This window comes from Podarcis liolepis (assembly GCF_965112155.1).
Source record: "Podarcis liolepis genome assembly, chromosome: 3".
Taxonomy (NCBI): Eukaryota; Metazoa; Chordata; class Lepidosauria; order Squamata; family Lacertidae; genus Podarcis; species Podarcis liolepis.
Genome location: NC_139557.1, coordinates 108,406,256 through 108,429,851, shown reverse-complemented (window position 1 = coordinate 108,429,851; position 23,596 = coordinate 108,406,256). Strand labels below are relative to the sequence as shown.

Genomic DNA, 23,596 nt, shown 5'->3' with positions numbered 1-23,596 from the left:
GACAACGTTTATTTCTGTAACTATATTTGATGTAGCTAATTAAGCACCAGTTATTGCACAGCAATTTCTGTGCCCAAGAAACAATCATACTTACTTCATGTCAGCTGGTTATATCACTCTTTGACCATTCTGTTCTACTTGAAACTGGGTAGTTACAAGAACGCTGAAGGGATAAAGTCTCAAAGTACTTTTCAAATGTGACTTTCTGGATTGAAGGAGAGATCAGAACTCACAGGTTTGTGATATGTGGATCTGTGATATGTGAAGCTGAACATCTGTTGCTCAGAATTTTTTTTAAAAAGAGCTTTGAGTTTTAAGCAGCAATGGAAACTTTTCCAATGTTGTATAACAATGAACATGCACAAAGTTCAGTTGTTCATGACTTGTGTACACAAATATTCGCAACATGGGCTCTTGGACAGGTGTTGTTTTCCAAGGGAGGAAACCCATGTTATCTTTTCTAAACAGAAAGGTTTGCCTGTGGAGCCTGATTTTTTCTGATACATGCTGCAGAGAGTCAAACTGATTCTCAAGTGAAAGTCCCCTTGAAGGATAGGTATTTATGTCAGACACTTACGTACCACTTAATCATTTGCATGTGTGAACAGTATGCATAAAAACAAACTTTAAAATTGCTTTATCATAAAACTGAACGCTGCTGGAATAAGGAACTTTTATTGATGTGTTCAGCAAGGAGGGGGGGGGGTCTGTCTAATCCCATCTGGGAAGGAGTTCTACAGGCTCGGTCCCATTACATTAAAGACATGGCTTCTAGTAGTTGCAAGTCATGCATTTGAGCCATGGGGGACTACCAACAGAGACTCTCACAAAGCCTCTGTGATTGGGACATGGGATCAGGCAGTCCTTAAGTTGTCCTGGACCAAAGCTGCTAAGGGCCTTCGTAAAATTAATAGAAGAACCTTGGAACCTTGTCTGGGCAGCTTTTAAGTACCAGAGTTAGTCCTGGTGATAGTTTGTCCCCATCAATAGTCCAGCTGCAGCAATTTGCACCAGCAAAACATAGTTCCAAACTCATGCTATTTTTAAAAATATATATTTTATTCAGGATTTTTTTGTTTTACAGAAGTGTAGTGCCTCGTTTTTTGTTTTTTTTCATGTAACATTTTTACAAGTCCGTTTCATTTGTTGAGGCATTAGGGGGAGAAGAAAAGAAAAAAGAAAAAAGAAAGGGGGGTGGAGAGAGGGAGGATGGATGGGGGTGGGGTCGGGTGGCGGTGTTTCTATTATGTTTAATGTATGTAGAGTTTGGTGTCAGCGTTGCTTGTGTTGTTCACTTGTGTTCCAGCCCAACAGGACAGTGAAAATAATCCACCAACAGCATACAAATCAATATGACTAACCTGATCCAAAACACCCACCCACCTCACCCACCCACGAAAACAAAGATCACCACAGCCAATCACAAGCAAACAATCACACCCTAGGCCAACCCCAACCTCTCTCACCACCAAACTCATGGTATTTATGTTTTGCATCACACTGTTCCTGAAGGGATAATGTCCTTGTCTGTCAGATAAAGAGGCGATTTCCATGAAGTCTGAGCCCTCAGAGAGCTGGCTTAAGAGCTTCTCACCCTAGACATGGGATAGCTGCCACTCCCTCAAGACTGAAGCACAAACTGGGCAGCAGAAATTACTCAAGATTAATTAGTGCAGAGTACAAAAGTTACAGTCATGCATATGCAGCATTATTTTTGGCACCTCCCTTTCACCACCACCTCTTAGGAGCCAACTATTCCCAGCAACTTTAGGAGCCATCTGTGCAGAGCCCTGTGAGCACCATACAGAGAAACAAAATTTGCTTCAGGGCAGCTAAATGATGGACTGTTCTGGATTGTGGCAAAGGAAAGGAAATAAAAAGGAGGTTCATACAAAGCCAGATTCTGCCCACAGTTCTGTTCTGGTTAGCCCAGGTCCTGGCCCAGGGCTGAATGGAAATGTGTATAGAACAGAACCTTAAAGGCTGCTTACTCCTTGAAGGGAAAATAAACCAGTCACAGGGTTTGGTGTTAGTTTGGTCCATGGAACCTGGAATTAAACATGGCCCTCTCTACTGTACACTGAAGCTCTCTACAGGTTTTTTTAAAGAATTTTTATTGTTTTATAGAAACAAAACAGAGAATCTGTTACAAACCATATGGACAGTGGAAAATATATTTTTGTCATATAAACATGTATTGATAGAAACACATGTTTTATTATCAGGCCAACAAACTTCACCGAAGTTGTGAGATACAGGAGATTTGAGTCCTTCTGTTTGGGAGTTAATAAAATAGATAAACTGAAACCAAGCCATCTCAAACATGTCATTTGTAGTTTCTCCTCTACCCACTCTGCACTTTGAGGTTGCTCACCCAGTTCTAATTCATTCAGGATATTTATGAGCAGAGATTGGGGGGGGGGGCTTAAGGTAAGGAAACACACCTTTTTTCCAAGATGAAATGGTACTACAGGATCATCTTCAGCATGAAGAATTAGCAGAGAGCAAGAAATATGCTTCACGCTGTAAAAAAACAACACAACATTAATATGAATTTTTAGAAGTCCAACCAACTCAGAATATCTGCAGCTTAAGTCTGTATGACGCAGAACAAGAAGTTTTATTTAAAATAAAAAAGAATATTTCTGGTTAAAAATGAAGTAGGCCTTATAGATCCCAACTTTGTAAGTCAACAAGTTCAATAACCAAAAATTTCTGTTATGAAGGCAGCAAAAAAGCAGGACTGTAGAAGCTATCCAGTGAGCTCGAGATTGTCACATGCCTACTAGGCAGAAGTTATGGGTGTACTTGGTGAAATTAGCTCCTGGCACTAAGTTGCACAATTTGATCCCTTGAAATCAAGGTAGATGACCTAGAGAAGCTGGTTGAAGTGGACTAAGGCTTCAGGGATAATAATATAATAATAAATTTTATTTATATCCCGCCCTCCCCAGCCGAAGCCGGGCTCAGGGCGGCTAACAACAATAAAACAGTACAAAAGTACAACATAAACAACATTCTAAAATCATTCATTATAAAAATTAATTAATGAGACAGCAGCTTCTGATTCTCAGGATTTAGAAACCTATCAGGAAAAGCATCCGTCAGAAAGACAAAAGCAAAGAACATTCAAGAGATTTACTTACTTCTCATCATTTGCAAACTTAATTCCACTCGATGTGATGGGATCAAGGAAGAACCAATCAAATCCTGGGAAATATCTATAAATCTGAATAAATAAAGTTTACAAGTATGTGAGTGATAAGAGTATTGAAGTTTCTTTAGAAGATTTCGGGTATTTCTGAACAATTAAAAAAATACCAAACCCTAAATTGACTATAGTCACACATGAATCTAAGAACAGGCAGAACAATGCAGACTGTGGAAGCATTTTTTTTTAATGAAATGTTGAGCTGCAACCATTAGAAGGTGATGGTTTTAAAATCTTCAATTAACTTATTTTTTAAAAGGTGCAATCTGTTCTATTACTTAAGATGTCTGTGAATGGTTTAGATGGAAACGATGGTCATAATATCAAGAGCTTGCACACAGTAGCTCAGTTCTTATCGGGGAGGAGAAGGTGGGGCCAAATTTATTGAGAAGAAAAGACATATTCACACCCTGCTCTTTGCGCTTGCACAGCTCATTCGTATAATAGAAAAAAGGGAATATCAGTTCTCCATTGGATGCTAATTCAGGAGTTGCTTCAATGAAGCAGTGGGAAGCAAATGGGAAAGTGGACTTCAATTCTTCCTTTCAAGAGAAGGACTGATGCCTCCTCATTCCCTGGTGATCATTTCCTATTAAGGGGTATTTTGACAAGGACAGAAGAGCTGCATCAAGCTAACAGCCAATTAAAAAAAATTATGGGTCAGAGTAACTGGGAGGATGAAGGTTTCTTCTCCAATCCTAGCTTTTCAATCTAGTGCTAATATTTGACACACTATGCTAGAAGGACTCTCCGTCTCACTCCTCCCTCGTTAATGGAAAACACTCACATATGAAAAAGGAAGACTTCAGCAAGCAGCTTACACTTTCCCCAACCAACCAACAAGTGAAGCACCAACAATTACTCCTCACAGGGATATTAGTGCAAATGGCACCAGGCGTTCCCAGGATGTATGGCTCTTCATAGGCTCAGCAAGGCCCTCTTTAGAAGATATATATACCTGGAAGGTGTAGCTTACACCCGTTTACATTTCAGAGTAACCTCAAAACAATGATGGTTTCTAAGACCCAGTTGCAGGCATACAAGAAGCATTTAGAGCTCCTTGATAGATTATCCCAGCTTTGCGAGTCAGTATGAAAAACCGAGAAGTGCAATATCCCATCTTCTGAGTGCTGATGCATATTACCTTTAATTTCTACACTATCTCTTAATAACATCGGAGTCAAAGCTTCAATTTTACTGTACTATTAGGAATGTATTAGGAATGCATTTGCAGAGTGTGCTTCTGACATGGAATATTTTTGTACCTCTGTGGATTGGCAAAGCTCTTGCAGAAGAAAAAACATTTCCAGAACATGGAAAAGACAATACTTGATTTTCAAAGGCTAGCTAGCTCATGAGCCAACAGACTTCAGGTACGATTAGAATTCTCAAGTGAACAAATGCATATGCATTTTTACCAGATGCCAGATCACACATGAAAAGATGGGAAATCCAGCATATAAATCTGTACTTGCCACTGAAAAAGGATGGCTTTTTGCTTCTTCACGTATGTTCGTAAAAGGTGACTCTAATATTAGGGCATCAGGGGGAGTTTCTGAAAAACAAATAACAGAACTTCAGTGCTGTCCAGTTAAGACAATAATGAGGGTCACTGGTGATTAGTATTGCTAGGCTAGGGTGTGGGAGACTAGGTTTCTAATGCTTACTATGTGACCTTGGGCTAGTCACTAGTCTCACAGGGTGGTTGTTAGAATAAAATGGAGAGGGGGAGACCTCTTTCCACCAACTTGAGCTCCTTGGAGGAAAGGTGGAATATAAATGTAATAAATAAATCTCTGTGCTATGCCCACTGAAAGATATGGAAGCTGCAAAGCAAATACTTGGTATAATGCACCTAAATGAAAGGATGTTTGAATGATACAGCAGAATATGAATCCAGAGCCTGAATGAAACATGAGCTGCAATTCAAGAACATGTTCACCTGATCAGAAACGAGACAATATTCTCAATTTCCTCACCCCTCCGCCTGAAAGGGCAAGAACTGATTATATTTTTAAAAGGTCAGCAGACAGGTGACACTCAATTGAAAACAAAGGCTTTGAGACTAACAGAAAGTTGTGAAGCAGAGCATTTCTACAAGTATGCGCCCTAAGCTTTGATGGCAACTGGAATCTCTGCAACACAGAATGGCACGGACTAAAATTAAACATGTAAATGTATATATGGCTTAAGCTCTCAGTCCTACTTTTGCTGAAAAGTGACAGACAGGCACGCCAAGACCATATAAATCCTATAGCCTTTAAAAATGATAATAAAAGTTCACCTGCATCTATTTTAAAACTCCCATAAAGATTTTTAAAGCTCAAAAAATCATTACTGCTAAACACAATCACAGTAACCCTTTTAATCTATTTTGAAAGACAGCAGGAAGCTGGGATGGTATGAAATGCTTTTTAATAACATCACCAAAATATAGCTCTCTTACCTCGCTCACAAAGACGCCTTACAAGATTGGTTGCAACTCTACAAAAATAAAATCAACAATTAAAGATACCAATTACAGAAAATTGTATCATCTTCCTTACAACCCAATCACACCCATGTTTACTGAAAAATAAGTCCTACTTTGTCCAGTGGGGTTTACCCCATCTGTGCATAAGATTGCAATCTCACTACCAAGTGCTGCTCTGCCTTTTGGAATGCCTACAGGAAAAAAACAAAACCCAGAGCAAGACTATACACCACAACTAAGAGGTGCATCTTTAGTTCTGTGATATCATCAAGATTTCTTCACTGTGAGACACTATGGGTATCCAGTTTGCAGAGTTCACTGGCTGGCAGTCATAATAATGCAGATTTGAAACGGGAATAAATTGGCGCTGTAGACATGTCCCAATAACAGGAACGAATAAAGAAGTGAGATTTTAGGTTGACACATCTCCATTATAATTTCACTAGAGGTGAATATGCTGCTCCAATAGGCTCCTTATATCCTAGGTTCCTTCTATCTTATTTTCAATTCATATTCTCTTGAATTCCATTATCTATGCAATATAGTCCATACTATGATTCACTATTTGTTCAAAGAGTAAACACAAAAATCAAACCACAACAATTAATTTTAATTCACTGTTAATCCAACAGAATACAATATACTACAATAACTGTATTTAGCATCAAATTGTTGTCTCAAATGCAATGTGTTGTAATAACACAGCCTCTTATATTAAATGACTGCTTTGTGCAATCTGGCCTTACCCAGTGCCCAAGGAGTGTCCCCATATATACACTGGATTGTCTCCACTTCTTGCTTTTATCCAGTCAAAAACATGAAGAGCATCATAGGTCATTCCACTCTCTGAGGGAGTGCCTATTGAGTCTCCCCAGCCTGCAAAGAGAAAAGCTACTTTATTCCAGGAATCATGTTTCAAGCCAATCAAAATAAAAGTGTTCTGGTTTCATGTCTGAATTAAGGCCAAATAAACTGAGTGGCCCAGGGCACTGCAACTTAAAATGTCAGTTCTTAATTGTCTTTTAACACCCTGGACCTAGCTGAGATACCCACTGAAGAAAAATTGAACTGGCAGAATACCAAAACTAAAGTCCTAGAATCTTTTTACTCAGTCTGGTTCTATTATAGCCTGAAATATTCCGAGGCAAACCCTCCAAGAGTTCAACTGTGGGGGTTGAATAATACTGTAAAATGAATGGTACCAATTCAGACTGTACGTGGGAAATGCCATTTGTGAATAGATGAACTCTCTTCAAACAGAACATCAGAAAGGAAGTCTCTGACCCAGCCCTTTATCTGTTGTCCTGCTTTGCAGTGAGTTTTAACAACACAATTGTTCAAAAATATGAGCCCCCCCCGCCAATATTCTGAAGAAGTACAGTCCATTCTACTTTCTTACTCTATCAAACCTGTCATTGCTTTCCAGAGGTTTCCACCCAACACTGCTTAAATGTGCATGGAACTAGTTTGAAAAAAGTAGTATTTTTAAACTTTGCCCTTCTTATCCAAGTCTATCGGCTAGGGAAGGGAGAGAAAACAGAAGAACACCTGCCTGCTGAGAAAGAGTTCAGTCACACCCAGCACTGAATGGCTGAAGGCAGAGCAGTGAGCTTTGTGCAGCTTCTCTTCTATCTGCAACAGCTGTCACATTATGTTCTCTAACAAAACCTTGTTCCATGTTCCCTCAATAAAAGCCATTAGAACTATTAGGACACAGGGCCTTTCAGAGTCACGGGATCATCTCTGTGGAACATCGTTCTCAGCAAGAGTCTAATCTAATCCAGCAGGTCTTTAGGAAATTATGATTATTGGTTGTTTTAGGAAGTGATGAGGTTTTATCTTTAAAGCGACTGAGTGCCACAGGTTCTGTACAAGTAGTGTTTTAGGACTTTTTTTTGCATTTTTAAAGTTCTAGTTGTGGTTTTATTGTTTAAAAAGGCAGGGTGAAAATGAATAAAAAGCCTCACTCTAAGAGTGAACCTCACTCTAAGATTAAGTCAAAATATGGCTCAGGGCAAAGGTACAGGCTTCCCAATCATGGCTGCTTTCCTCCTCAGTCGTTCTGCTGCTGTGCTGAACTAAGTCATGGTTTGGCATTGCATGTCATCTGAACCTGGGCTTGTGGTTCCGCTGCCTTCCAACAAATGACAAGCTATAATCAAAGTCTGTGCCATAGTTTACAGCTCACTGTTTGTCTGGAGAGAGCTAAAATATGAGCCATGGTTCAGACAACATGCTACACCAAACCATGGCTCAGCACAACCCAGCAGAAGAAAAAGCAGGGGAAGTTGTGTGTGGCAGTTTCCAAAGTGCAGGCACTGTCACACCAAGATATCAGTCTCTTGCAAATGCAAAAAGGCTGTTCTGCAGCACCTGAAACAGTGCCAGCTCTACAGATCAAAACTATCAAGTCGGCATATGAGGCAGGCCAATCTCGCATGTAAACTGGTCCCAAGTTGTTAAGGGCTTTAAATGCTAATAGTAACACCCTGGACATGGCCCAGTTGCAAATCAGCAACCAGCGCAGATCTCTGAGCACAGACGTTATTTGCTTACAAGCAGGCATGCTTCAACATTCTGCACTAGCGGCAGCTGCTTGATCAAGTGCAAGGGAAGCCCCACATACAGAGCAGACTGCAGGAATCATTTGGTGAGTGTAGTAAGCAAGGATACAGCCCCTAGAAAAGTAATAACATGTCATCTGGATTTTCAGAGTTTATGAAATAGACTTTTATTCATCAGTCAATAGGATAGTAGTTACAATTTGTTAGCCTGAGTAACAGATGCCAGCTCAGGACAAAAGAGTAAGAATCTCACCTCGATAATCAAACGTGACCACATGGTAACCAAGAGAACTCAAAACCTATAACAGAAGGCAAACAGTCACAATTAAGATTATGAAGTATTTTAAAAGGACAATAAATTGGTACATACTTTCCTGTTAACATAAATCTTCTCCCCAGTACTACATATTTCCATGCAAAAAAATATTTTTTTTACAAGGGTAGAGAACACGCAAACAAAACCATTCCAGAACAGGTTTTACCACTTGAGATTCTGTAAAGCACATAAGCAGCCTGAGGTAGAGTCTAAAGATGCATAGCTAGGAGTTGATTACTATTACAGCGCTAGCACTTTATGGCTGTTCCTCACAAAAACTATAGAAGATAAAGAGAAACTCCTCTGGAAGCAAGCTTAGATAGCTAAGCTATTAACAGAATTGCATATAGTAGTATTCAGGTCATTTGACTAATATTACTGCTTTTCTCACCTTGTAAAGTTCCACACGGTGATCCCCTCCTCTATTAAAAGAATTTGGAAAATCACACATTAGTTTTAAAGCCCCAAGACATATGGTTCTGGTACATTATTTCCCTGATCTTTCAATACAACTAGGAGGACCTTTTTCTTTTAAAGACTAGCTAGTTGAGCATGGTTCAGTCAAATTAGCACACTGAAGCTGAATGGAATAGTTAAACGCATGCAAAAACTGCAATCCTATACCCAGTTAACTGAGAATAAGCCCCACTGAATCAGAACATCTCAGTAGAAATGTATAAGATTGTGCTGTAAGGAACTGCACGTCAAAGGTGAGCTTGCCTTGCCCTGCCCAGTGACATGGCTGGCCCTCACCCAATCTAAACCAAAAGAAACAACAGGTTATCCTCCTTCTCACCCTTTCATTTATCTCTCTCTTACCTAGTCCCTGCATTTCCATGTAAGTAAAGGATCACAGGGTGGCTGGAACCCAAAGCATCCTCATACCACAGTTGGTCCTTGCCTTGAGCATCTTTCCATACAGCTGTGGGAACCGTGTGCCTGGAAGGAAATGGGAAATCAGGGGAAAACTGTGACCCTTCCAGGGCGCAAGTCTGGGCAGTATGTACTGAGGTCCTAGGCTGCCCAGAGTTAAAACACAGCTTAAACTTTAACTGTGGTTTTACATGACATGTTGACCAAGCCAAAACATGTACATAAGGTCAAGTTGAACTAGACATTATACATGGTGGGGGAGTGAACTAGACAGTGGGCTGCAGCAACCCCAGTTTCTTTGTAATGTGTTTTTCTGCCCTCGGTTTCTATGAGAGGTCAGGAAGAATGTGCCTGTTCTTCTAGGACAAGCCTTCCATGGTCAAGTGACCATATATGAACATACATGGTCAGCTCACTGGTCCATCTAGCCCAGTATTTGTTTGCTCTGCCTAGCAGCAGCTCTCAGACTGAAGTCCTTCCCAACTGCACCAACCTGAGATCCAATTTAAACTGGAGATGCTGGGGATGGATCCAAGATTATGCATGTGGGAGGCATGTGCTCTACTACTGAATTTTGACTTCCTATATAAGGAACAACCATCCTACCAGTTTCAACTATAGAAATATTATTAATCATTTATTAGACTTATTAGTCCCATGAATATTTAAAAACAGGTGACTATCTATTCAGATAGATTGTAGGTGTTCATATACAATTCATATACACCTACAATTCATATACATGTACACAGTAACAACCCTCCCCTCAAGAACTACTGGAAGCTTTGGCAGCACACTAACAGCAAAACAAAGTAGTTTTGGGCTGCTCCAAATCACAAAAGTTTTAGTGTTGGCAGTTAATAGCTTTTCACTATAATGTGGGGCACATTGGTATCTGAAGTCTATTAGTTGTATCACTCAGTGAGAAGTTATGGAAGTTCTCACAAAAGGAAAATGAAGAAACCAGACACAGCCAGAAAAACTTTGGCAGAGAATTTAAAACTGCTTGCTGCAAGAGATCTTACAACATGGTGATTTACCATAAATCAAATGCACCCACTCATATTAATCATGCACCTCAGAAAAAAAAAGCAATGACACCAAAAGTCACTTGAGGCTTAAGTTTTTCTCCATGAACTAGGACAATACTTCTTCATTTCAGTTAAAAGATAAATCATCACTGAGTTTTGATTAACAATATTGCAGTTTTGTAAATTTTCATTTGTTTTGATTATTATAGCTCAACACAAAATCAATGAACTAAGTTGCTCTAGGTCTAGGAGCCAACACAAACACTATTACCAAATAATAATAATAATAATAATAATAATAATAATAATAATAATAATAATAAAAATAATTAACAGAGCCGAGCTGCTCACATCATGTTGATTCACTTTCTTAGGTCTTCTCTAAAGCATGACCTTCAACATTACAAAACTAAACTTTCAGCTTTGTATCACCAGTCTTCATTGCATTTTGGTCTAATTGCTCAATTTAGTTTAGCTGCAGCCCAGAGAACAGTGTATCTTTCAAAAGAAAACACTGCATTCTCAGCAGCAAATTATATACTCCCACACAGAGACAAAAGCAACAATTGCAGGAGTTTGCATGGTGTTACTGAAATCTCTCTCAACAAAGGGATCAAAAGCCTCTTTACATAGGCTAAAAAGGACTCCAGTGGATAATGGGAGTGGCAAAGCTTTCCTTACCAGACTCCAATTGTCACATCTTCTTCTGGTTGTAGGTAGTAGTTACAGGTGTGGTTCAGACCTTGATCCTGAGGCTTTTTCAAGTCAATGAAGTAGGGTACTCTCACTGAGAAAGAAAATAAATATCAGTTTTACATTCCGTTTACCTACTGCTTGAGACCAAACACCCTTCACCAAAAAATAATTTTAATACAGAACCTCATAATGGTTATTGCATTAAAATTAAAATGCATTGGCAATGGCATTTTCAAATTTCATGAAAGAAGTGTACTTATTAACTGTAATGGTTTATTGTCAAAACAGATACCAAAGTGGCTGCCCTATCTCCAAGAATCAGAACAGATAATTTAAAAATATTATTTCAAAAATCCTGGAGACCTAAATTTGAAGGGCAGAATGGAGGACAGTTTGAAAGACAGTGCCACTAAGTGACAGTTTTCCCATACTGTATATAAAACATTTGAGAAAATTGACAGTGAGCTTTCTACTATCAGGCAGGCACAGATTTTAGAATATGATCATACCAAGCACAACATGGAAGATGTCACTAAAGAGAGCAGGCAGGGAACAATTGCTTTTTCACTAACTGGTACTAGAACATTCACTGCAGATGCTAACAAACAAACAAAATATCCAGGCAGCATCAAGCTTTTCCTCTATCAGCACTTCATGAGCAAGTAATGAAATACAGGCAGATGCTAAGAAACATAGATCTTGGTATTCTTTTCCTTCTTTCTATCATTATATAAAATCTGACACTGGATTTTACTGCTGGGAACAGCAATCGAGAGAAAGTTGCATGTGACTATGCAAAATGATTGCAGATCCTAATTTTATATTCTCATATGCATATGATAGAAGAGTTATCATGCACACAAGTTGGAAATGCTAGAGCCTAGATGGTGTCTTTTGTATAAAAAACTAGGAACTTGTATATTAAAATATCCACATGGTTTTAAGACACACAGAGAGAGGGTGGGGGAGAGTGAAAAGCAGGATTCTTACCAAAATTTAGGAAGACAAGCTTTGCCTGAATAGCGGGACAAAGTTTTACTAGAAATGGAATGGCTATGTACACTCCCAACAACCAGATTACTACCTTCCGCAATCGAAACCACATTCCATGTCTCCTGTAAAAGAGGAGGGGAAAATATAATTTCACACTACATTCAAGACACTTGTGAAGCAAGATCTACTCTGCCAGGAATATAGTGGGTACTATCATAGAACTGTAGAGATGCCGCTGAAAGTTCAGGCTACTTCCATGCTCAAATACATAGCTATAGTCATCTGTTTTAAAACATGTATTGTTAACATTAATAGCGTCCCGTTTTTCTAAGCACAGCATAAACAGTTCCAGAGTTGAGGATACTTCTATTATTTATACACTGCCATCACTTTACGTGGCCCCTTGAAAAGAGTTGCACAGAGAGTTCTTGACCAGAAAGCTTAAAAATTACACTGACAGGAGGATGCAGAAGGCAAGAGTAATAAGAAATGAAGGGAGGCGTCTCTTTAAAATGTAGGGGGGAAGCGAGAGAGATTTCTTGATCTGTCAGTGTCATGATTTGCCCTGGTACTGTTACACACAAAGATGCATTGTGGGGGAAACAGATATATCTGAGCTGCTTGCCAACTGTCTAGAAATGGAGCTTACTCATAAGTGTCAGTCTAATTACATTTGGGAAACTGTTCTGTCTTACTTTGGACTATTCTTAGCATAATTTCAGCATCATCCAGCTTTACGCACAGAACTAGAAAAGCAAAAACACCCTGTTATTACAATTACAAAAAGAGATAGAAGTCTGGAACAAGGACCTAAGGATATATGGGAATTTCCTCACACAATCTAAGTTGCTAGTTTCCCGGTGTATTAGAATTTGCACTTAATTCATAAACTGGAATATCCAGCTTTGGGCACGCTAAAGAAAGTTAATTTGGTATTTCTTAACAGGTGAATTTGAAGCTGTGTATGGTTTTATTATCACCACTACTAAGACAGATATTAGTATAGATAGGAATAAACTAGCATAAGCTAATGAAGGTAACAATAGAAATGTCAACAGGCACCAATAAATACAATACACAGGCGAATGTACAAGAGTATGCCTACTGGAATTATTTTTAAAACTTTTCTCCTTTGAAGGGTAAGACATCATGCAACCTCACAAACATTTCTGGAAACTCCTCGCAGCTTCAAGGGCGAATTTTATTGCAGGATGGTGGCTACATGAGAAATATATGCCCAAGGCCCTCTTATGCATCCCAAACTAGTTGCTTCAGGAAAAGAAAGCCATGGACAAGAGGCTTAGCCCACATTTTCCCATAGAGGAATTGACTGCCAAAACACAGATGGATCTAAGAAGTCATGGATCTTCAGAGTCATCCCAAGACTTTAACCAGCAAGTGGGGGGGGGGGGGCTTCTTTCTATATGGCGGCTGCAGTCTAACTTAGTTCATTGAAGCTTCTGTGAGCTTGCAAACAGTCCTCGCAGCCAGAGGCATCTGAAGGTGTTTAAGGGAGAGGCCCAGAGTACTGTGTCTCAGTGTGCCTAGGACTAAGAGACATGGAGGGTGAGGAAGCTGCTGCAGACCTGCAACATCTGTGCCATGTTTTTCTGCCGGAGAACATGTAACAGTAACACAAGTATTTTAGTATTTTGTAAAATATCAGAAAGGGGAATGTTCAGGCAGGTAGAAAATACACAGAAAAGCATCATCAGAACTGAAGTGCAGGTTTGTTGCTAAAAAGCGGTCTTAAACCCATTTGATATCCTTTAATACAGGTATGCTTGTCCCCCTTATATCACAGGTGGGGAATCTTTTTTCAGCCGAGAGCTGCATTCTCTTCCAGGCAATTGTCAGGAGATGACATGCCAATGCTAGGTGCGGCCAGAGCAACCAATGTAAATTTATCTTTGTACAGTAAGCTCATTTCTGCACACACCCTTTTCTATTGTCCATCCAGGCAATCACAAGCATTGTCCTAGTTCAAGGACATATTCCAGCCATTCAAGGAGGGTGGCAAAGCAGGGCTGGTGAGGGCCAAGTCCCAAGAATCAGACAGAGAGGCTTGGCGGGTTACAGGTGGCCCCCAGAGCCGAGGTTGCCCATGAGTGCCTTACATGCACAACACGTTCTGATTCTACTTCTAACCTATGGCAAGCATGTGGAGGAGCTCAAGAACCATCAAGCCTATAATAAATGACAGGACTGACCAGTTTTGCTCACCTGCAAGGATGGGCAAACCTGACAAAAACTCTTGTTAAATGGTGAACTGATCCCTCGCAGATACCACACAGCTCATTAACTCTAGATTTTCTTGTGGAACCAAGCGTTTAAAGAACTAGCATTTTACTAAGTCCAACTCCTACCTGCATGACGTGGGTGGTTTATTACATTCCACTCATTGTGGTTTGTATATGAAGTTGCCTATCTGATCCCTGGTGTCATACAACCAGATGAAAACCTAGTTTCTTGATACTTGGGTCTTATGGCAAGTTTATCCTATATGAGACCATTCCCAATTTGGCACTGTGTTTTGGAAACAGAACAATAAATTACAGTAAGAGTCATTAGAATCTAAACATGCAATCATGAATGACTGGGAAGGTAATGGGTTTTGGGGTGTGGATTTTTGCATTTTGTTTTTGTTTTGGGGACAATTCCTCTATAGAAAAGCACAGGGGTTCCCAACTGTTTTTGGGTCCAGGCGTCCATTTGGATATCTAAGCAACTGTCGTGGGCACCACAAAAGGCCCATTTCTCAGACAAAACCTGGTGGGTGCATGTGCCTGTTTCCAGGAAGGAGCAGGGGCATACAGCCAAAGCAGAAGGATTGAACTCCCCCACTCATCAGCTGGGTTGCTAACACAATGAATTGGTGGGTGTGGGAGAACTATGTACATCACTTTCAACTCCTTGAAGGAAAAGGAAGATATAGTTCAAATATTATATGCTTTGTTGAACAGTTTCAAAAGCATTCAAACGGTATTTATAAACAATAATTCCTAAAACTTACAATAATACCATCTTAAACATTGAATTTTTAGCTCCTCCAAAGAAAGGTTATAGCGAAACGGACACACTTTCAGGGGCACAATCCCCTGAGAGGCAGGATCTGACAGATTCTGATTTTCAAGGAGACCACCACTGGGTAATTGTTATCTTATTAGCAGGTAGAGGCACCTAGACTCATCATGAAAGGAGAGAATGGAAGACAGCACAACTTAACCCTCCCCACCAGTTCATGTACTGTATTCCTAAAGATTTGGATTACCTTCCTCACCAGACTTCTGCTTTCTTAAAAAACAACCTTCCAGGCTTCTCTTCCTCTCCCCCTTCCAAAATTCCTTTATATAACCCACACCTTCCCCAGCTGCAGTCCATTTACTTTAATTGCAGGTTGGACTACTCGTGAGTAAGCAAATGCTCTGGCAGCTTCTTCTTTCCTTCACCCACAGAAACCTTTTTCTGGGCTGCCTCATCTAATTATTGCAAGCAGTAACCATTAATGCAACATATTTACCAAATTACCAGGGCAGTACCTGTTTAAAAATGGATCCAGGACAGATTCAGTATCATTGTTCATCAATAACCAGAACCACTACTATGATGTTGCTGGGTTTTTATTATTATTAATTATTATTATTACTACTACTGGCATGAACAGAGAGTATGACTGAAGTCTCTTTCATAGAACTTCTTTTTAAACAGAAGAGGGAATCAGATCTTAATCAATTTTCCCCTGGAGAAAAGTACTGCAATAGAGCAAACAGTTCCTTTTCTGATTGTGCAACAGTTGGAAGAAGTTTTAGAAACTGGCTTATTTTAGATTTGCCCAAGCTAAATTATTAAGAGCACAGTCATGAGACAAATTCACTTACTGAAAAGTTAGCTTGTTTTTTTTTAACAATTGCATTCTATGTAACAATTGGAATAATTCACAAAGGAGGAGAATGGGGAAAAACAGGAAGAGAAACCAGTCACAGTCATATGACTACCAGCGGAGCTTTGTTGCTTAAGCAGTTTGCAGATAAGGGCTCATGCTTCTATTAAGTATTTACAGACATTTCTGCTGAAGTACAAAACCAGCTAGAAATAGGTTTTCGTTTACAAGCTGCTTCTGTGATAGAGGCTCAAGATAAAGATAACTTTCAGTTTAGTGCAAAAATGTGGAAATAGGGGCAAAAAGGCTTCTCCTCAGTAATTCAACCTTTGAAATATTTTTCAACCTACTGTAAAAGTTAATGTGTCCACTAAGAATGCAATCTATAATGCACAGGCTATACTTCCCTTATTGTTGCAGCCTGCCGGTTGTAAAAAATACTAACTTAGCAGGATTTGGGGTTCTTCTGCAATTACATCTTATGACTCCGTTACCTGTAGTCTCTATAAGCTATATTTATTGGTCACTTTTTTATTAAGGTAACTCAAAGTAACTTACAATACATAACACACATATACCATATTTTTTGCACCATAACACTCACTTTTTTCCTCCTAGAAAGTAAGGGGAAATGTCTGTGCGTGTTATGGAGCGAATGCCTGCGGGTGGCGGGGGGGATCTGCTGCAGTCATGAGCAGAGGATCCATGGTTCCCCTTCCTTCCCTCCTCCATGGTTACAAAGCATGGATCCACATGGATCCTCAGGATTTTTGCATTGGGCTACTCCAAACTCACTGTCAGATCACATGTCTGTGGCCACAGCATGAACCACAAAAATCATATATCCACTATTTCGTTTAGAATATTTTTTTCCTTGTTTTCCTCCTCTAAAAACTACATGCGTGTTATGATCTGGTGCGTCTTATAGAGCGAAAAATACGGTACATTAACACCAGCATGAAAGAAAACCAAAGAAAAATCTAAAAGATAATCCTATTTTTAAAAGACAGTATTAAAACATCCCACCCACACAAGGATGCTACAGATAATTAAGAGCCAAGGCACTGGATAAAAATAAATGCTTTTTCCTGATGCCTAAAGCTATGTAATGATGGTGCCAGGTAAGCCTCCTTTGAGAAAGCATTGCACAAGAGAGGAGCCACCACAGAAAAGGAATTTTCTTGTGTTGCCACCCTCCAAACCTCTCAAAGGGGCACACAAAGAAGGACCTCAGATGATGACTGCAAGGCCTGGGTCAGTTCATATGGGGGAAGGAAGTCTTTGAGGTATTGGGGTCCTGAACCACATGAGGCTTTATAGGTCAAAATCAGCACATTAAATTGGGCCCAGAAACTAATTGGTAGCCAATGTAGTCAGGCTAGGATTGGTGTTATGTGCTCTGACCATCTTGCCCTGGTGAGCAACCTGCCCACCAAATTCTGCACCAACTGCAGTTTGCAAATCGTGTTCAAAGGCATCACCTTATGTAAATTATTGCAGTAATCCGACCTAGAGGTTACCAGAGCATAAACAGAAGTCAGGCTATCCCTGTCCAGATAGGGATGTAGCTGGACCACCAGCTAAAACTGATGAAAGGCAGGAGTACCTCTAAGCTATGTATCTGCTCTTTCAGAACGACTGTAACCCCATCAAGAACAGGGAACTGGAGGGTAGGACCCAAACCAATGGCTTCAAGTTTACAAGAAAGGAGATACTGACTAAACATCAGGAAGAACTTTCTGACCGTAAGAGCTGTTTAACAATGAAACGGACTCCCTCAGGAAGTTGTAGTCTATCTGAGAGCCAGTGTGGTGTAGTGGTTAAGAGCGGTAGTCTCGTAATCTGGGGAACCGGGTTCGCGTCTCCGCTCCTCCACATGCAGCTGCTGGGTGACCTTGGGCTAGTCACACTTCTCTGAAGTCTCTCAGCCCCACTCACCTCACAGAGTGTTTGTTGTGAGAGAGGAAGGGAAAGGAGAATGTTAGCCGCTTTGAAACTCCTTAAAGGGAGTGAAAGGCGGGATATCAAATCCAAACTCCTCCTCCTCTTCTTCTTCTTCTTCCTCCTTCCTTGGAGGTTTATAAGCAGAAGCTGGGTGGCCATCTGTCATGGATGCTTTAGTTGAGATTCCTGCATGGTAGGGGGGCTGAACTAGATGACCCTCAGGGACCCTTCCAACTCTACAGATCTATGGTACTATGAGTCTACCTCCCATCCACCCAGTCTCGGAAACCACCCACTAACAGTGTCTCAGTCTTAGCTGAATTGAGTTTCAGTTTATTGACTCTCATGTAGTCCATAACTGAGGAAATACATTGGTCCCCCACCACACCTGCTGTACATTTTAGAGCAATTAATTCATATAATGAAGATTCTCTCTTGCACACAAACACAGGTGAATTACTCATCCTAAGAGACTACTGAATGTCAAATCTATTAGGCATTGTTAATAACAAAGTAAATACAGTATACAGATTCTGAATAAACCAGGAGTTCGTACTCACTATTAGTTTACAACACAGCATTTTACCCTTAAACTAGGCTTAAAGTCATAGCTCAGCAGTGCGGAGCAAACTCCTTTGTATACAGACTCTCACTTGCTTTTCCAGTTAAGTGTTTCCATACTGTGAGAACTGCTGCCAGAGAGAATAAATACATAGTGTTACGGAATGGAAGTCAGTATAAATCAACTTTATATGTATATATTCAGATCAGGCAGCATTTTAAATAGCGTGTTAAGCACATGCTCTGCAGCATCACAACTACACACACAAACATACACTATTCCTATTCAATTATTATTTGTTTCTTTTCTGAGGGCACAACCCAAATGGTGGCAAAAAGATTTCTCACTACTGAGATGAAAACTGCCTAACCTAAGCCAGCCATCACCATCACCCTGATCTCTCACAATCTTCCACTGGCTCCATGAAGTAATAAAGAGGTGAGACAAGAACCAGAGCTCCATAGGCAATTATATAAAAGGACATGGTTGTGTATTCATATTAATTTCTATTTGTCATTGGACTCTAGCCCGAGATGAACCAGACTGTCTGTTGTACACCTCCCTCTGACCCCAGTTTCCAGGTTACTGAGTCCTAGACTTTGACTGACTCATCCTACAGCTTCATCAACTATCATTAGCTTCTAGTATTTAACACCCACTCCCAATTATGATTTGAATCTTATTTCATAGCTAATAATCAACCTTTTGCCTTGTGACTCAGACCTAAACCTTGGTCTTGTGCCAGACAGATAAGCCATCTCTTATAGATCAGCAGTCAGGCATGCCAATCTGCCAAAACCACAGAGAACGTAAGACCTAAAGGACACCTTTAGGGCAAACCAGCCTGTAACACATACTAGTCCACAAGCACCTATATTAGTCAGTATGACCTAAAAGTGAAAGGGTGCCAGCCATTTTAACAGTTCTCTGCCTAAGCTTTGGCCCCAGAGGAAACTAAGAATTGGCTCCAAGCAATGGGGGGGGCGACCCATAGGGTGAGCTCCTGTTGCTCGGTCCCAGCTCCTGCCAACCTAGCAGTTCGAAAGCACGTCAAAGTGGAAGTAGATAAATAGGTACCACTCCTGCGGGAAGGTAAATGGTGTTTTCATGCGCTGTTCTGGTTCGCCAGAAGCGACTTAGTCATGCTGGCCACATGACCTGGAAGCTGTACGCTGGCTCCCTCGGCCAATAAAGCGAGATGAGCATCGCAACCCCAGTCGTCCGTGGCTGGATCTAATGGTCAGGGGTCTCTTTACCTTTACGCATTACCAAAATGCATCTGAGATGCCAAAGTGGGCTTTGATGAAGAACAGTTGACTCCCCCATTACCACTTTCTGGCCCAAACAGGGTATGCACCCTTAAAATCCAATTTCCGACCCCAAAGATCCCTTTGGGGAATGAAGTTGGCCCACTTTTGCTGCTAAAAGATCTAAGTGGAGGAGGAATTGGGCTCCCCTGTGCTTTTGTGCATCTGTTACTGATGATTAGCTCAGTATCATCTGCCTAACTGGAAGTGGCTCTCTGGGGTCTCAGATAAGTGTTTCCATCAGCCTTGATACTAGGGATTGAACCTGTGAACTCCTGCATGCAAAGCATGCTGCCCTGCAAGACACCTATTGTCTCTGTTCCAAACAACAATTGCTTTAGCTATTTAAAGCCCTTTGCACAAACACTGAATAATTACTCCCAATGGTGGTAGCAACTATGACACTTTGGGGATGGAGAAACAGAGACTGTAGGGAATAGTTTAAGATTTATTTTTCCTTTTGGCTCTTCTTCAGCAGCCAAAGGACTTTGTTGTCTCGTCTTTGTGTGTCCACAAGTCAAAACAGTGCAAAATGAAGACTTAGCATCTAGATTTTCTTAATTGCATGTAAACCATGTAGAAATAATAAAACAAAGTAACGTTTGGGCATTTCTTAACTGCATGTAAACAAAAATATTAGTGTTATTGCTACAGACGACAATTTACAGAACAACATAAGCAAAAAGTAGGGCCTCCCAAGGAACTCCCAAGGGAAAAACAAAGAGAGGAGAATGAGAGGCCAGGGTAGTAAAACATAAATAGATGTAGATGAAGTTAGACATACTTGGGTTTCATTGGGGGGGGGGGAGAAATAAGGGTTATGAAAAGGCTTTGCAGATAAAGGTAAATTTCAAAGAAGGATTTGAAAGAATTTATGACTAAGACAGACTGGACCATTTTAGAAAGTAGGAGATTAAGTTTGGATTGCAGAGGATAGGAGCGCGATGGCCCTCTCATTTGCCTAGCTAGGAATGCTCATGAAGTTCCCTTGGCAATCAGTATCTTAACTGCAACAATATCATTTAAAAGCTTGATTTTTTTAGGATGATGATGATGATGATGATGATGATGATGATAATGTCCTATAAAGTAACACAGAGATTTTGGAGGAAAAAACCCCACTTCCAGACACAGTACACAACATGTTCATGTGTGGTCAAGAAACGTAGTAAAAAAAGGAACACTCAGAATACAAAACGCTATAACAAAGCCTGCCAATACATAGAAACAAAGAAGTATTGAAAAACAGATATATACACACCCTCACAGTGTCAGTTGGGGGGGGGGGAACTCCATCCATATCGTAGAAACAAGTTTTATTTTGACCCCCTAAAGTAATAAAATAAATAGGGCTTACTGTAACCTCATCTCAAGCATATCAAATTTGCTTCCTTTATTTCACTCTGAACTATAAAGCTGATCAAGCTGTATTGCCAGCTACATGAACACGTTAACAGTATATTTTTGGAGGACAAAGTAAACAAAAGACATGACCAAAAACAAGCTACATACATAACTGATGCATCTACATGATACAAAGGACCTTGTAGAATGTAATTTACTGATTTCATAGTAAGAATCCAGTCTTCATGACTGGGAAATTAAAAATGTGACAGAAAAACATACTAAAGGATATGAAGGCAACTGGAATGATTAAAAGTCCATGGTTTTTGTAGCTAATGATTTAAGAGCCTGCTGATTTTTCAAAAGGCTGGCTCAAGTTTCTCATATAAGGAAAATATCTAAATAAAATATTGTAAGAAGCAACACCTCTGCCAATTGTAGTTTGTCATCATCAAGTTGATAAGATTTTTGTAAATTGCAGAAGTTAGCTACAAGTAATGCATACAAAGCTGTGCCCTACATAGTATATTATTCCAGATATGGTCCTCAGTACCAAACATATTTTCCTCCTCTCCTACATTACAGCAAGGGGAGGGGGGACACAGAGAAATAGTCCTCACAGAAGCACAGGAAAGCCCAAGTTTCTTAAAAAAATATGCAGTTAACAAGTAGCCTACAAAGAGGTGGAAAGGCTTGAGGGCAAACAGCAGCAGCATATTGAAGGACTTTTATATCTTGTAAAAATCAAGTTTCAAATACTGTGCCAGATCATTACTGTGGTTGATTTCAAAGTCATTCATTCAGTAATCCTAACACTACACATGCATTTGTTTATACATTTGTTTTTCCAGCAGCAGGTTCAGCTATGATATGAGTATTGGACTTCTTAAGAAAGTTTTCCACTATAGATTGCATGAAAAAGATCACATATGTATTTTTTTTAATGCCCTCTGTACTTCACTGCCAGACAATGAAAAAGTTCACACAAGTAAGCTATAGAAGGCTAAGTACAGAGACAATTCCCAGGGGATATTCCCAGGGGAACTGAAGGAGGCGGTGGTGCGTCCGCTCTTAAAGAAAACATCATTAGATCCCTCAGATCTATCCAATTACCGCCCGGTCTCGAATCTTCCATTCCTGGGTAAGGTGATTGAGAGAGCAGTTGCTGAACAGCTTGGTAGGTTTCTGGATGAAACATCTGCTCTAGACCCATTCCAGTCCGGCTTCCGCGCTGGTCATGGGACCGAGACGGCTCTGGTCGCCCTAACAGATGATCTCCGCAGGCAGCTGGATCGAGGCGGGTCAGGGCTGCTGATTCTTCTAGATCTGTCAGCAGCCTTTGACATGGTCGATCACGAACTCCTGGACCACCGCCTTGCCGACGTGGGGATCCAGGGCACAGTCCTTCAATGGCTGCGCTCGTTTCTCTCTGGTCGGGGACAGAGGGTGGCGCTTGGGGGGGAATTGTCATCACGCCACTCCTTGGTGTGTGGAGTGCCTCAGGGTGCAATTCTCTCCCCGATGCTTTTTAACATCTTTATGCGCCCCCTCGCCCAGCTTGTCCGGAGTTTTGGGCTGGGTTGCCATCAGTATGCTGATGACACCCAACTCTATCTGTTGATGGATGGCCATCCTGACTCGGCCCCAGACACGCTGACCAGATGTCTGGAAGCGGTGGCTGGATGGTTACGTGGGAGCCGGTTGAAGTTAAATCCTTCGAAGACAGAGGTCCTCTGGCTGGGGCGGGACGATATGGGATCGAGGGGGCAACTCCCATCTCTTGCGGGGGTGCAATTAGTGCCAGCACCGTCCGTTAAGAGTTTGGGTGTAATCTTCGATACCTCCCTCTCTATGGAGTCGCAGATTACAGCTATAACAAAGGCGGCATTTTTTCATCTCCGCCAAGCTAAGCAGTTGGCCCCTTATCTCTCTCGTCCTGACCTAGCCACTGTGATCCATGCGACGGTCACCTCCAGACTGGATTATTGTAACTCGCTCTACGTGGGGCTGCCCTTGAGACTGATCCAGAAACTCCAGCGGGTGCAGAATGCCGCGGCGAGACTCCTTATGGGGTCTTCGCTGCGAGAGCACATTCATCCGGTATTATACCAGCTGCACTGGCTCCCGGTGGAGTACAGGATCAGGTTTAAGGTGCTGGTTTTAACCTTTAAAGCCCTATACGGCCTAGGACCCTCGTACCTACGGGACCGCCTCTCCTGGTATGCCCCACAGAGAAACCTACGGTCTGCAAATAATAACATCCTCAAGGTCCCAGGCCTCAGAGAGGTTAGGCTGGCCTCAACTAGAGCCAGGGCCTTCTCGGCTGCGGCTCCAAACTGGTGGAATGCTCTGTCACAAGAGACTAGGGCCCTGCGGGACTTGACATCTTTCCGCAGGGCCTG

The 23,596-nt window shown here is 41.0% G+C and overlaps 1 protein-coding gene across 3 annotated transcripts in view; it reads right to left on the bottom strand.

Moving 5' to 3' along the window:
* Positions 1-23,596, bottom strand: part of ABHD12 (abhydrolase domain containing 12, lysophospholipase) — a 33,752-nt gene that overhangs the window by 5,000 nt on the left and 5,156 nt on the right. For all 3 annotated transcript variants that reach the window (XR_014523565.1, XM_083494596.1, XM_083494595.1), the window contains exons 2-11: positions 12,155-12,279; positions 11,150-11,255; positions 9,384-9,503; positions 8,956-8,986; positions 8,502-8,547; positions 6,431-6,560; positions 5,658-5,695; positions 4,687-4,766; positions 3,147-3,229; positions 2,445-2,523 (exon numbers count right to left, since the gene is read on the bottom strand). Coding sequence is in view for 2 of the 3 variants with exons in the window: in XM_083494596.1 (XP_083350722.1) it covers positions 2,445-2,523; positions 3,147-3,229; positions 4,687-4,766; positions 5,658-5,695; positions 6,431-6,560; positions 8,502-8,547; positions 8,956-8,986; positions 9,384-9,503; positions 11,150-11,255; positions 12,155-12,279 (838 nt within the window). In the remaining variant the exon portion in view is untranslated. The remainder of the gene's footprint in view (positions 1-2,444; positions 2,524-3,146; positions 3,230-4,686; positions 4,767-5,657; positions 5,696-6,430; positions 6,561-8,501; positions 8,548-8,955; positions 8,987-9,383; positions 9,504-11,149; positions 11,256-12,154; positions 12,280-23,596) is intronic.